At 38.1% G+C, this 15,802-nt stretch overlaps 1 protein-coding gene across 2 annotated transcripts in view; it reads right to left on the reverse strand.

Moving 5' to 3' along the window:
* Positions 1–15,802, reverse strand: part of LOC129770177 (beta-1-syntrophin) — a 652,823-nt gene that overhangs the window by 7,445 nt on the left and 629,576 nt on the right. For both annotated transcript variants that reach the window (XM_055772842.1, XM_055772843.1), the window contains 2 exons: positions 3,298–3,415; positions 3,060–3,233 (listed from right to left, as the gene is read on the reverse strand). In XM_055772842.1, the coding sequence (XP_055628817.1) occupies positions 3,060–3,233; positions 3,298–3,415 (292 nt within the window). The remainder of the gene's footprint in view (positions 1–3,059; positions 3,234–3,297; positions 3,416–15,802) is intronic.

The following is a 15,802-nucleotide window of genomic DNA, read 5'->3' on the forward strand; positions in this document are numbered from 1 at the left end:
AAAAAAAATTGAAAAAGATTTTCAAGAATGTTCAATGTATGAAACTGCAGCTCGTGAGACAGCTACACAATTTATATTATATTGTAACACATTTTAAATTGATGTAGTTGAAATTGATATATTCGGTGTAACAACTAATAATACAATTTATAAAACGTTGAAATGTATTTCTAACTGAAGCGTGTGAATAAGATCTGATAAATCGTGGTAAACTATTCAATCGTCTGATTATCCTTTTTGGGTTCTAGGTTAGTCCTCTAGCAAGTACTTTATCATGAAAATCCGTTTTGACAAACCATCCACAAAATTATTGGAAATTTTCATTTCAAAACGCCCCCATGCCTTTCTGTTATCAAAGATCTGTTGTACTCTAACTGCTCAGGTTTTGACGTAGGATTACGTCTTTCGGGAATATATTGGGGTACAAATTGAAAATTGAAAATGGAGCGCATCGTAAAAATTGTCCAATTTCAAACGCTTACTGCTCAGTCATTTAATGATGGACTGATGCGATTTTTGCGTCAATCGATTTTGGCACTCCATAAATTTTTTTTTATATTGAATAAAATAATATATGTCATGAAACCAACCATCGAACAATTGAAAAATCTCAACCCCTATCCTAACGAAAATACCCACTTCTGACTGGTCGAAATTGACGACGCATGCGGTGGTTCCCTAACAGAAACATTAAAACCAAGCTGCCCGAGGGAAATCAGCTTTGTAAATACATGAAAGTAGGAGGAACTTTTGTTCCCACCGAAATGTGTTCCCTAACAGAGACATCAAAACCTAGGTGCCCAGGGGAAATCGGCATTGCAAATATATGCAAGTCGGGGGCATTTTTATATTGCAAGTAAGGTGAGTGGAACGATCAATTCTAGCAAATTAAATTTAAATTTGGAACTTCAATTTTGGTTGCTTTGTGAAATTTCATATCAATGACCGATCGTGTGTTGTGTAAAATTTAACACAAGTGTAAGTGTAAAATTGTATATGGTAGCAGTTGTGTCAAAAATGACTTGATATATGAAACGGTTTATTTCAATTTTCATAAATAAAAACCAAGGTGTGTTCCCAAGGAAAGTTCATACTGCGAGAAAAGTTGGAAAAGTGAAGAAATTTTCGAAAAAATGATTTCCCATATGCTCTGCATATAATATTAGTTGTTAGTCCAATTAAAATTCGTATTGGGTTGAATAAACACACAGAAAGTAAAAATTTTAAAAGAAAATTACCTTTTCCATTTCAAATATGTTTTCTCTATATTAAAGTAAAATGTCTTTACTGATGAGAAAAATTGATAGTTGTGTTCGGTATTGGTAATTATAACATTGATGAGTTTTGTTTCTTTATTTCATCCATACATAACACAGGAGGCATCTTGTCTAGGGTCACAGAGGGCGGTTTTCATTATATCTTATTCCACTTCGGCATCTTCTATACGCACCATCTAACGACTAATTACCATCATTCTGTCATCATCACTCGGTTGTAAACACTGATGGAGTGAACAAACAATATCCAACAAAACAGCCCTTTTCGGGGCCACCAAATCATTTAATTCTTCAAACATATCCAAAATCAACAGATAGCCTAACGGAATCCTACGTCAACCATGCGGTCGTGTCTCGGACACAACCCTTCTTTGACTTTTTTCATTGGATATTAATAATTTGAGCCCTGCGTCGGTCCTTATGGATCGACATTGAGCTTTTTGGTAGAAAAGCGCTGACTGACCGGGACTGACAGTTACAAAATAAGAAAATGAAGAAATATATGGTTTGTATTCGGATGTGTTACAAAATGTGACTTCTTTCTATTCGAATTTCTGACTAGTTTCAATTTATACAACAAAATATCTTTGGAAGCTGGAACCGACATCGATATTATACAAACACTCTTGATATGGGTTGAATTAAAAGCGCAATTCGGCGCTCAACGTGTTCATTTGGACTATCTATGATCTGCTGTGTTTACCTTCTTCTTCTTCTTCAATGGCACTAACGTTCCTAGAGGAACTTCGCCGTCTCAACGTAGTATTACTTGCGTCATTTTTATTAGTACTTAGTTCAGATTTCTATGCCAAATAACACGCCTTGAATGCATTGTGAGTGGCAAGCTCTAGAATACGCGTGATCACAATGCAAGTAGAAGGAAATTTCTTTGACGAAAAATTCCCCCGACCAGAACGGGAATCGAACCCGAACACCCGGCATGTTAGTTATGACGCTAACCACTCGGCCACGGGAGCACTGTGTTTACCTTACTAAATATGAATGGCGGGTTAAAGTTTTCAACCCATATAAATTGCCAGGAAAATGTTTCGTTTCTATCAATGGATTTCTAAAACAGCCCGCAAAACCGTCAGGATCATTTCTAATTTTGAAACTTTCTTGATATTTTTTACATCTGATTGTCTTCCTACAAACCGATGCACCAACACTGGAATACTCAAATTAATGATTCGAATGTGAGAAGCAGTGCTCGATGGAAATTTGTAATCGTAGATAAAATAAAGTTGGTATGAAGACAGTTCATAATTGAACAAATTCAGAGGGCATTGTTGAACGAATAATTTTAATTGAAACAGAACAGCACTCTGGTGCTACATATTCAAATGATTGTAACCCCGCCATTCATACTCCTCCGGTCCCAAATGTCTCCATGTAATGGGTTTCCAGTGTGGCTCGGAACATTCCTGTTTACCGTGTCATGAACAGCGTGGTCCTACTTAGTAGCTGACCTTCCCCGCCCCAAACATAGTTTTATCATCATTACATCGGTCATTTGTCCAACATGCGGAACGCTTGTTGGGTAATCTCACGCGATGGACCGAACCATCTCTCCCGGTGCTGTCAAATTCCTCCGGCAACCCCGGGGACGACCAATTTGGTACCGACAACAACTATGCCAAATTGACTAAATTAGTCATTGATTTTTATCGGGTTTTAATCGTCGTTGAAATGCTGCTTTGCGGATCACGAAAAGGGGAGTGTGGACGTAATTGGATACATTTGCATTTTGATTACGATCGACGGAACGTCGCGACGATTTACCTGGTACAAGCACCGGAAGGAGAACTCGCGCTGGACAATGATGGCACTGTGGCAGCCCTGCACCAGTACCCGGGCCCACGCCGCCATATCCCGGTTGGTTTCCGCCCGCAACCAGTGGCTGAGTATTCCGCGCGTTGTGCCACATCGGACGCAGAAAATATTGGACTGGGCGCTCTGTGGCGAGAAAAGATCAGATTAGAACACTGGGTGAAATTTTCCATTCAAAGAAAACGCTTACCGAATTGGATCCTACGGTGGAAGTGTTGCCAGTGCCGGCCAGGCGTGTCGTTACCAGGGGACAACATTCAAACGGTCTACTCCACGCTTCCACAGACCACGGAGCACTTTCGTATAATCTGGAATCGGGAAAAAAAAAGTTGAGATGAGAGTGTTAGCGCGCGTTCTGAAAGGTGCGAAATGTGCATTTCGATGATAAACTTGGTGGTGTTTGAATATTTATAAAACTCGTTCACAGTCTCGCGAAATCCGGCGGTGCAAAAGCTGCGATTTGAATGCAGAGCAGCAGAAAAAAAACACAAAATCTGTTTCTCGAAATGTGGATTAGGATTCTCGAGGGTACCGATAAACACCTTTGTCGCCTTCCTTTTTGCGGAAAGACTACCCCGTCTCATCTACTCAGAGACGGTAGAGAATGTGTATAATCAAATATGCAAATATGTTCACACCTTGCTGCTGAGGGGAATCTGCGACTCCGTGTTTGTTCCGGACTAAGCGGAATATGTGAGGTTCTGTCGGTGCCACTGCGCGTAGCTTTTTTTTTTCCCTATTTTGTATGTATGTGGTGAGTGGTTTGACTTTCCGCAGTGATTCACTGTGTTCAGACTCTCGAGGGCTTTTGGGTGGGGTGTTCGTTAATTTCTGTGTTATTTACTAAACAAGCACTCGCGCCACTCGGGTAGATGCAAAAGTGTGGTTAGGATCGCAATTTAATTCAGTTATTGCGACATTGCAAAGTTGCACTCTTGCGAACGTGAGTTGTGCTGTGTGATTAGAGCTCTCTTACTTGAAAAGTCATTATCCAGGAAAGTTTCCTTCGAGCTTAAAGGTACTAATGCTTTGGTCGTCTACACTGGTGATATTTTTTGACATAAAACTACGTCTTTCATTAAGGGTGCCAAATCAGAAAACAGGTCACGTTTTTATGAAATAAAGTTAACGTTAATAACTATTTTTGCCGTAAACGGATTTTGGCAATTTACATACCAAACTAATCGGAAATTCCCTAAGATTTGTTTGATATGCTATACATTGCAATCCCATAGTTTGTATATGGTTTAAATTGATGAAAATTGGAAGTATTCCCATTTCCTCATACATTTGTTCTGTCCATTTGTGTGCTTCCCCGAACAGAGCTGTCAATAACGAGCAACTTATCGACGAGCAACGAAGGGGAAATCATAAGTCTCCGTGAACAAAGGAAAAGAAGAAGTACGAAAGGGAATATTTGCGTAGAGTATAAAAACATTAGATCTTGCTGATGCAAACTTCATTCTTCGTCAGGACACCGACTGGACAACACCGTTGCTGGGCGAGCTGGACGGCGAGGGATCGAATGGTTTTCTCAAGGCAATGGGGTTGAAGGAGCAATATGAGGAAAGAGTAGAGTTTTCCAAGGGCCTTTTTGAAGGCTAGAACGAATGTACGGAAGAGGTTTAAAGTCTCTCTAATTCAACAAGGAAAGGAAGGAAAGGCAAACTTTCAGTGTCAGTGTTCAGAACAATTATCATCTCTTGTTCTTCCTTGTTTTGCGCCATTATATGTCTTCGTGTCGGACTGAGCTGTGGACGCGACCAAATTACTCACTCACTGATGTCTCTGGCATTGCAATCATTGCATTAATGTTTTGAGCTACACAATTGTGTAGGGAATCATCAGGCTAGGCTATCGTCAGCTCACCAAGAAAATAAATGTTCTGGAATTTTGTCAGTGATTTGGTTTCGCATGACGGTAGGAAAACTCTCTCCTCAAAGGATGACAGCTAAGCTAATCTAGACTGGCAATATTAACAGAAAGGGATTCTGTTGAGCGCAAAACAGAGATAAGTGTGTGTATGTTTAGTTGCTTCAAGTCATCGATATATGGATATTTGTGTGCGTAGGGAGGGGAGATAGTGAGAGGGAATTATTCACACTAGGGTATTAGTAATGAATCGCTGCTGAGGCAAATATTCAGCCTTTTTCCAAGCAGTTAACATTGTTTGTTTTCTGTCATCATAAAGGCTTTGTTGGTGCCTATCAAATTGCATCAATTCATTGAACTGGCGCTATGGTGAAGCGGGTGTTAAGGTTGTGCACCAAAACATTATTTGTGGAATACCAAGTTATTCAATAAGTTATAATAAGTCATTAATTTATTTGGGTTCTCGTGCAGATAGAGTTTATTTCGCTTATTTAGTCACCAAGAAAGTAAATGTCATTCTGGAATTTTGTATGTGATTTGGTTTCGCTTGCCAGTAGCAAAGCTTTTACTACTAAGGATGACAGCTGCGTTTATCTCGAGCATGTATTGTTCGGCGAGCACAAGAATGAATCATTTGTTTGATCATCAAATGATTCTACAATAAAAATAAACATTGCAGGGCGACCAAACTGGTAGAATGGCTATTTCAAAATTTTCGTAGCATCATAAAATAATATCCGCAGTTATAAACAAGCGACTTCAATTAAACTACAGTGTAGTTCTACGTCAACAATGCGGTCGTGTCTTGAACACAACCTCCTAGAATTTGTTGGTTCAGATTGATTTCAGTAATCTTTCCCCCCGATACGACTGATCATTATCATCTGGACGTTGTTCATTTAGGATTCAGTCAAATGAGAAGTAAATCCGTAAATGTAGCGAGATGTGTTCTCTGATCGGTTTGTCTCATTATATCTTCTCAGCTAAACAAGTAAAAATATAAATAAGGTAAATGATTTTGCTTTGTCCAGTCGAAAATATGATCATGGTGTGTCCACTTTTTTTAATGCTCTAATTCAGCACACCTTTGTCAAATCAGGCATTCGAATGTTTCAAAACAAATAAATAAAATTATCTTTTTCATGATTTACAGTAGTTTTATACTACTTTTTTTTACGGAATCACATGTTTTAAAGGATTATAAAATACACCATCTACTGGTGTCAATGCGCCCCTCATTCGAGCTAACTTTTAATCGATCACAAGATGATTATTTCTCACGTATTCAGACCTTTTCTGGATTATAACACTTACAAATATTGTAAACAGAGATGCCAACCTTCCTGATTTTTCGGGATTTCTCAGACTTTTTGGTTCGTATCCTGACATCCTGACAAACACTCGATTTTACCTGATTTTTCAGAAGTGATCCTATTTTTTCCCGATTTTTTAGTTTTTTATTTTATCACAATTAACAGGATCCGTATAATGTATACCGGGATTCTTGTCAAAGATTTACTGGTTGGAAATGATAACTGTCATACATAAAATAAGCTTTCTTTCGTTTATTATTTATTATTACGTATTAATATTTATTTTAATGCTTAAAACACGTAGTATTTTCTTTCTTATGCCAAGGATTGTAGAGTTTTAGACATTTAGTAGATTTTATTTGTAAAGTATATGATTATAAATTATTCAAAAACCGTAAAGAATGGGCCTGATTACGAACGTCACTTCACGGTGAAAACGGAATGAAATGCTTACCAATTGCATACAATTCATTTCGTTTTCACCGTGGAGTGACGCTCGTGATCAGGCCCAATGTATGACATTTATCGTCGTAGTCAAAGTATCACGAACCACAATACTAAGAATGCATAGTTGTGGAAATTCTAAAAAAGGGGCAAGTGAAAGTTTGCTCAAGTATAAAACAAAGTACTAAAAGTAATAAAACAAGGATTATTAATAGACTGGGTATGGAAATAATAGAAAGAATATTAGCCACTAAGAATTATGTGGAACTGGAAAAAAGAAGATAAAGGTTCCCTTTTGTTTTCGTAGCAAATTCGTGCCGCCATTGATGATGAATAAATCGAGACGTTGATCAAGAGTGATACGACATAATACGACAGTATACGACAAATGAATTAGCAAGTTCAGTCCAGATTTCTAAATGCACCGTTGATGAGCATCTGCTGCAGCTTGGTTACGTAATTCGAGACGATATGTGGGTTCAACACAATTTGAATAAAACACCTCCAATGGATTGTATTTCCATCTGCGATTTATAAATGTAACGGAAATGTCATTTCGAAGCAAGTCAACGTCGCCTTTCCATCAGGCCAACGCCAAACTGCATGCCTCGATAAATCACACAATAAATTATTTTGGAGTCATGGTATGAGATCCTAAGTCACCAGCTCTCAAACTAACCGATTATTACACTCTCAGATTATCATAGGTTCAGGTCTCTACCAAATTAATTCAAGGGCAATAATTTCGATTCTATGGACAGCATAAAAAATATCTTGAGCAGTTTTCGACGAGATAGCAAACATGATTTGATAGGATAGAATTTTAAAGCTGTATGAACCATGGCGAAAGATTGTAGAAACAAAACTGTGCACATATAATTGAATAAATGAATATCTGCCAATAAAAATGATGGATTTGTTCTCCTAAAAATCCGCACAAACTTTAAGCTATCCTGATTGATCCTGATTCTTATTTTCATTTGCCCTGATTTTTGAAAATTTTAGTTGGCAACTCTGATTGTAAACATCTTTCTTGCACACCATCAGTATTAGATTTACATAGCTAAACCATTAAATTAACGCATTTTGATGAACTCAATTCTGATCATGAGTTGTCCAATTCAATAATGTTCTGTCCACTTGATTTCAATGGCAACCGTTTGGCGCGCTGCAGTTTGTTTATTGTGTCCTTCGCGCATAGCAGAAATAAAGTTTCTCTATGTTGAGTGTGTTAAGGTGAACACTTTTAAAATGCCCAAGAAAATGCAATATTCTGACCAAAGCCTAAATTATGAATGGATCAATATGACGACAGTAAACTCAAGCAACGATAAATGCAACATCTAATTGAGAATTCGAATGTTTTCATTCAAAAATGGTGATTTCTAAAGCCGGACAAACCATGATCATAATTTCTCTTTGAGGAAAATCGTTAAAAAACATGAAAAATTTAATTATTTCAACACCTTATAGTAGTATTAGCAACTAGACTTGGGGCTTTTCAACAAAACTAAACTCGTAATGATTATATGTGATTTTCATGGAGAAAAATCGATTTGAATTTACTAGTTGCGTGAAAACACCCTTAATTGGACAAACCAAGACCATTTACTCTAAAAAAATTGTGATTTTAGGTAGCTGCCGTCATATGTACAAAGTTTTTCAGGAATAATAGAGAGCCGCGTCAAAACCGGTAGATTTACGACTGATTTGGCGTTGGATTATTCTATGAATAAAAATGAGAGAAATAGATACATAAATTAATTCAAAAATACATAAACACAACCTAATAAATAAGTACACAGAAAATCGATATGAGAAAAAAATCGAACATCAGATGAACTGACAACTGTTACCACATAATGAAGGAAAAAACTTGCAACAAAAATTAAGTTTCTGCTACGAGACATTTTGCCAAAACTTGTTGCCAAAATTGAACAGGTACTGTAACACTTTTGGCTAGGATTAACTTTGACTGATCCCTAGGACTTAAAAAAAACCAGAATACTGACGGCATCTTTCTTTCACAAGGTGGGACCTATCATTGTTTTCTCGGAAAAAGGGGGAAATGTGCATTGTCACTTGTTGATCAGACACAAACACCTTTCCGACGCTCAGAGGAGGCATACGTTAGGTAGCTGAATGTTTGGATTCAGACAAGGGAAACAAGATAGGGACAACGGTGGATGGGATTACTTTGTTTGACATTGCTCCGAGCTGTCCACTGCTCTTCGAGGAAGCTGGAAGCAAGATCCCGCATAGAATGCATAATTAATTTGTCAGTTTAATTTAATTTGTAATACTATAACACTACCACGCGGGTGAAAGGAAGGCTCGGTGATGTCTCACCTAGGCTGTGGTGAGTCTTCGCTTGTTGCAATCGTAGCTTGTCGAAGGAGCAATAGTTGGCTAATTGTATGTGGCACTTGGTGAGACAGGGAGTAAAGCCTTTCCCATTTCGTATTGACTGTGGTGAGTCGGTAACGAGCACGTGTCACGCTTTCTGACGGCACAAAACTAATCACATTAAAACTTGTGTGCGCCTTATTTTGACACCGGCTCACCACGAGCCAAATCGGATTAAGATCAATTCTAGTCAACGGGTCGGATAAGAACGCCATGGGCGTTCACTCGGCATCGGGGAAAATATCACGTCAATGTTCCGTTGAGTAAGAATGAGCTTTAAGGATGCTTTGCCCAGTTACATGAGCCGAGATTGAAGGCGACAAATACGTGCAGCATCAAATTAAAAAATCGCCGAGACTACGTTGCATTTGCACCAGACGCCACCTCTGTGTCTGCCAGCATCATTTACAAACCGCCTGATTTTACGTATAATTTATCTAAAGTGATGTCGGAGCAAAAGTTTGGCGCTGTTTGTTGCTGGTTCGGTGGTATCTTTCTGCCGGCGGCTTTTGTGGGTGACGTTGGTCTGGTTTCGAGAGCAGCCCCTTCGCTCTACGTTACCCCAGCAAGGCGAGAAAACACCCTGGCTGAGAATCGTCGGAGGAGAGCGTCTCTTTTCGGAATTGGTGCAGCCTCAGGGCGAGTTGCGGTTTTGTTAAATAGCGAAGTTTTAGAAGCGAAAGATGGAGTTTCATGGAGGAATTGGGATGTGACAAGAGTAGGGAAATTACAAATACGACGGTCGTGTATGACTTTGAATACTCAGAGAGAAGTTTTGTTTCTTGCGTGTGAATTCCCCTTTTTTTGTATTTACACTTGAAAATAGATTTTTTTTATAAAGTTTTCGACGAAAATATTTTCCCTCTACATTAAATTCACAAGGCCATCATTTGAAAAAGTGGAGTGCCCGAAGTTGATGACCTATTCGCAAATAATCTTCATGAAGACGATCAGCGGAGCATTGAGCAGATTGCATACACTTGATTTTCGTTACGATGATAATTGGATTTTGGATTTCGATAACCGAAGACTTGTTTCGATTTCACGATTTAACTAGTTTCCATTCCACAGAAAAATGGAATAATTTCAAAAATGAGTGTTCGTTTTTAGAGATTCGCGGCTGTATCGAGTATCGAGATTTGATTAAGAATTTCTTGGGAAATCCAAAAATACGCCATCAAATTTAAAATTATATCTTTGACGAAATTCGATTTTCACACACGTATGACTCTTGATGCTGTCTGTCGTTCCACTGATAGATCCGAAATAACTCATCTGTGCTGTATTCACAATTGATCTGTCTAATTGTGTTTGTGTTTGATGGACAGTATAACTGTTATAAACAGGGATGGTCAGTTTGAGCCGAACCCTTGAACTAGCTTCAACGAAATATACTAATGTTCTAAAAAATTAAAACGAGCTAACTAAATCACTAAATCCCATGTCTGTATTGACGAATTTCATTCAACTCGACTGGCCATTGGCAACAACATCTCAGATTGCAGTGAAACGTTGTAGGTGTAATAACATTGATCAGTTAAGTAACTTAAGTAATTAAGTAATAAGTTAAGTAATATATATATAAGTTACGGACAGGTGTGTCAGAGAACCCTACAATAGATTATCAACAGCAGCTGCATTGCCGCCACCCATGGCGGTAACAAATTCGAACGGCATAATTGCCGCCAACAGATAAGCGCGCGAGGTGCAGATTCAGCGATCCCGGAGACTGGAAATGGGAACATAAACATCTCGACAGCATCGGTTCGCATCATCGGATAAACATAAACAACGGACGGACAACAACAATGGCATGGAATGCTGACGAAGTGTTTTGTGATTAATAAAAGCTTTTGGAAAATAAAATCTAGTTAGTTCTAGTTAGGACCTGGCGCAGTCAAGTGTTAGTTTTTTTTAAAAACCCGAACGTTGCCCAGCAACTATAACTTATATATATATATATATATATATATATATATATATATATATATATATATATATATATATATATATATATATATATATATATATATATATATATATATATATATATATATATATATATATATATATATACATATAAATAACCCTTATAATTTCCAAAAAGACACCCACCCATACATCGGAAGATGCCCACTTTTACAGGAATTTTTTTTTCTAACAATAGCTTTTTCATGTTTTCTTTGACACTATTACAACTAATTCTAGTTTTGTTTCAACTCCAGATATAGTGTATTTGTCAAAGTTTTAGATCTAATTAAAATATGAAGTTTTATCAACTTTCCATCTTTTATAGTTTCTGGAATATGTGGCATTTTTGTATGGGGACTCCTGGAAAAATAATGTTTTACCCGTAACATTCTCGCGTTTGACACGTTCCTGACGTGTTTCTTTAACAGAAAAAAGGTGGCAGAATATGTCAATCGCGATAATTTAAACACTAGAATGAAACGAATCAAACATTATTAGAAATTTTCAAAGAAAACATAAGAAAGTTGTTGTTATGAAACAAAATATTGGTTTAGAAATAAAATTAGCAAATTATTAAAATTTTCAATCAAAAATATCCTAAAAATTAACAAAATTTATCTAAACAAAAATATTTTGAAAATCAAAATTATATTTTCTCAAAGGCGTGTTTTTTAAAAATTTTAAACAAAAAATATATTAGTTGTCTATACAATTACCAACAAGTCATCCGTACATCGGAAGAAGGGCAGTGCTACAGGGAAAAAGATTTCCCAACAACAACTTTTTCATGTTTTCTTCGAAAATTTCCATTAATGTTTAATTCGTTATATTTTAGGGTATAAATTATCGCGATTGACACATTTTGCAATCTTTTTTTTTTTTATTAAGAAACACGTCATGAACATGTCAAGCGCGAGAATTTACACACTAAAAATTTACGACTAAAACATTATTTTTTCAAGAGTCTCCATACAAAAATGGAATATATACCAGAAAGTATAGAAGATAGAAAGTTGTCATCTTCGACTAAAACTCTTCATATTTTGATGAGATAAAGAATGTTGTTGTTGTCATTATATCGCTATCTTGGCTCTAAATGAAGTTAGGATTAGTTGTAATTTTTTCAAAGAAAACATGAAAAGTTGTTGTTAGAAAAACTTAAAACGTAAAAGAGCCCATCTTCCGACGTATGAGTGACTTGTTGAGAATTGTACGGAACATTCATATAATTTTTTTGAGAATTTAAAAAAAGTTTGTTTTTGATTAAAAAAAATTAATTGCAATTTTCAAAACACAGTAACGTTTCGATTATACCACGTTCAAACAACATGTGGCGTGATATAATATAAACGTGATATATTCGACACAGATATTTTTTTCTAATGAAACATCTTCTTTTCTTCAATATGTATGATTTAAACACTATTTTTCGTATGACATAAAAAATGTATAGAAAACATGAATACATGAATACCTAATACAACATATCATAACACAATGTTATTCAACGCATCGGGCTTTTTCATAGTATTTTCTCTTTATTTTTCTCAAAAATAGTATAGTAATTTTAATAACAGTTGCTGTGTTCTGACCATTCAATCGAATTGCTCATGTATTTAACTGTCGCTCTGTTTAAATTGCCTTCTGTTAGTTTTATCAAATAATATATTTCAGAGCAACTATTTGCGGTTGATACCTGTATCTATTCTCCATGCTGATAACATGTGGCACTGTGACGCATAATTTCTTATTCGTGCTCCGTGTAATTATTTTTATTTTTGTTTTATTTTATTTATTTATCACCGTCTTCGCCCTAGCCGCACAGACTGAAATTATTACTTAACTTAAACTACTTAAATTATAAAATATTCCTAATCCTTCTTTGAAACGAGCTTTTGGGCAAATTCATATCGAACTCATCACTCACGTTATTGAAAGCACGAAGACACGAGTCGAACGGATTGTTGTAACCATAATTGGTCCTGTGGCGGGGAAGTGCCAAAAACGAGGAGCTCCGGAAACGACGCGGTGGAACGTAGAATGGAATTTGTTCCAGAAGTTCAGAGCAGTCAATGTAGCCTCGTAGCATGCCAAAGACGAATAAGCGCTGCATGTAAACCCGTCTGCTGGGTAGGGTACCCAGGTCGATCAGCTGGCAACGGTCGGAGTATGGAGGAAGGTTAACAGGGTCATTCCATGGAAGATGACGTAGTGCAAACCGTATGAACTTCCTCTGTATGCGTTCAATGGTGATTATCTGGGATGTGTGATACGGGCACCAGACAGGAGCAGCATACTCCAAGATACTGCGCACCAGAGAATAGTATATCGCCTTCAATGCGTGAACATCGGTGAAATCGGAAGCGTGTCGACGGATAAATCCAAGAACAGAGAAAGCTTTGGCGGCCGTGATTCCTATGTGTTCGTTGAACGTGAGTTTAGCGTCGATGGTCACTCCTAGATCGCAGATGGATTTGACTCGATCAAGCGATTTTCCTTCCATGGAATACTCGTGGTAGGCAGGGTTTTAACGTCGACTGAAGGTGATAATCTTGCATTTCTTATTGTTTACCCGCATACCGTTATCGCCACACCATGTCAGCACAGTGTTTATGTCGTCTTGCAGGGCGGCATGATCCAGAGGCGAGGTAATACTCCGATAAAATTTGAGATCGTCGGCAAAATATAGCTTAGACGAAGAGAGCAGTGAAGACAAATCATTTATGAAGAGATTGAAAATCAGCGGGCCGAGAACACTACCCTGGGGTACGACAGATGAAATATTGAATGGTCTAGATTGTGAAGAATTAACCACCACATAAGCGGAACGATCCGATAAGTATGACCACAGCCACTCCATAAACCAATCGGGAAATCCCATGTGTTTCATCTTGCTGATTATAAGGATATGCGGAACAGTGTCGAAAGCCTTCGCAAAATCGATGTACACCGAGTCTACTTGCCGCCTGAGTTCTATTTCACGGGATACAGCGGTGACGTAACACATCAGATTAGTTGTAGTAGACCGAAGTTTCATGAAGCCATGCTGGGTATCAGAGATGATTGGAGCTGACACGTTGTACAAAGCCTTGTGCACTAGCTTTTCGAAGACCTTGCTCAGACAGCTCAGTATTGATATGCCACGGTAGTTGCTGACATAAATGCAGTTTCCGGATTTATGGATCGGAACAATAGAGGCGCGTTTCCATGCAGCCGGAAACGTTCGGTCGCGCAGTGAACGGTTGAGTATAAATGCGATGGGCGTCGCCAAGGTGGAAGAGCAGTTTTTAAGAAGCAAGGGAGGTATTCCATCGGTACTCGATATTTTCTTGGTGTCAAGTTCTTCAAAACATTTCCTCACATCTTCAATGGTGAATTGCAAAACCGGGAATGCGATGTCATACGATGGAATGTTAGCGAAGCAATTGCGACGACTAACGGGCGACACTTTGCTGAACACACTCTCAAAGAATGCAGCAAAAAGTTCCGCTGCTTCTGCATTTGAGCTTGCATGAGATTCTCCATATTTAACATGGTATGGAATACGAGTGAATGATCTTCGTTTTTTCACAAAGTCCCAGAAGAGCGAAGGATCACTTTTTACATTCGACTGAATCCTAGATATATAATGGACAGAAGAAGTGCTCTGTAATTTGATTCCACTTCGCGAAGTTTGTTGCGTTCTCTCTCAATTCTCGTCCGGAAGTACCTTTTACGTACTTTCCTAAGTTTATTGCGTAGGTGCCGCAGCTCAGGAGTCCATCATGGTTTGCCAATAACCGAGGTAAATGCGCGTCTTTTTCGAGGAACATGTTGAATGAAAACTTGATACAACTTATCGTAAAAAGTCGAAAGTGATTCGTCCACGGTTCTGTCACTCATTAAAGCTCAAACGGTCAAAATCACAAGCTTGAAAATTGAATGACACATTCAATTTTCAGTCGTCAGGTGCTGGTGACATTGCAGTCGTCAGGTGCTGAATCGTCCACGTTTTCGTCAAGTATTAAAATAAAAGGAGGGTGATGATTGTCCACAGGTAAAATTGGAATAGGCGGTGCTATGAGGTCTAGTTCATCTGGCCTATTAACAAATACTAAATCCAGAAGTCTATTATTCGTGTTCACGAGATTGCAGATTTGTTGGAAGCCAGTAGTAAACATGCTTTCTATAAGAGACTGCTCGGCCTCGGATGAAACGTTCGATGGAATGTAACCATTTATGACATCGTCGAAAAGCCACCGGAGATGAGGAAGGTTAAAGTCGCCTACCGATATGACGATGTCAGTCCCAAAAGAACGATCCGCTATGTGTTGCACTGCGTATGCGTGTGCGAGATATAAGTCTGGACTAGAGCACGGTGGGAGATAGATGGCCACAATATACATTGAGCGATGTGCGGTTTTCACACGAACTGCGATTTGTTCAAGCTGTTCGCAATTCGGAAGTGGAACATGCTCATATTTCAGGTGCTTTTTCACCGCTATCAGCACCCCGCCTCCCATAGAAAAATTGCTGGTTAGACTACTACGGTCGCATCGGAAAAGCGTGTATGCAGATGTAATTTCGACGTTATCAATATCGGATCGCAACCACGTTTCCGTGAGAACAAGCACGTCGTAATCGCAGCTGAGAAGCAGTAATCGTAATTGAACAATTTTAGTACGCAAACCTCTGACGTTCTGGTAATAA

Source organism: Toxorhynchites rutilus, chromosome 2, assembly GCF_029784135.1.
Source record: "Toxorhynchites rutilus septentrionalis strain SRP chromosome 2, ASM2978413v1, whole genome shotgun sequence".
In the NCBI taxonomy this organism is placed as follows: domain Eukaryota; kingdom Metazoa; phylum Arthropoda; class Insecta; order Diptera; family Culicidae; genus Toxorhynchites; species Toxorhynchites rutilus.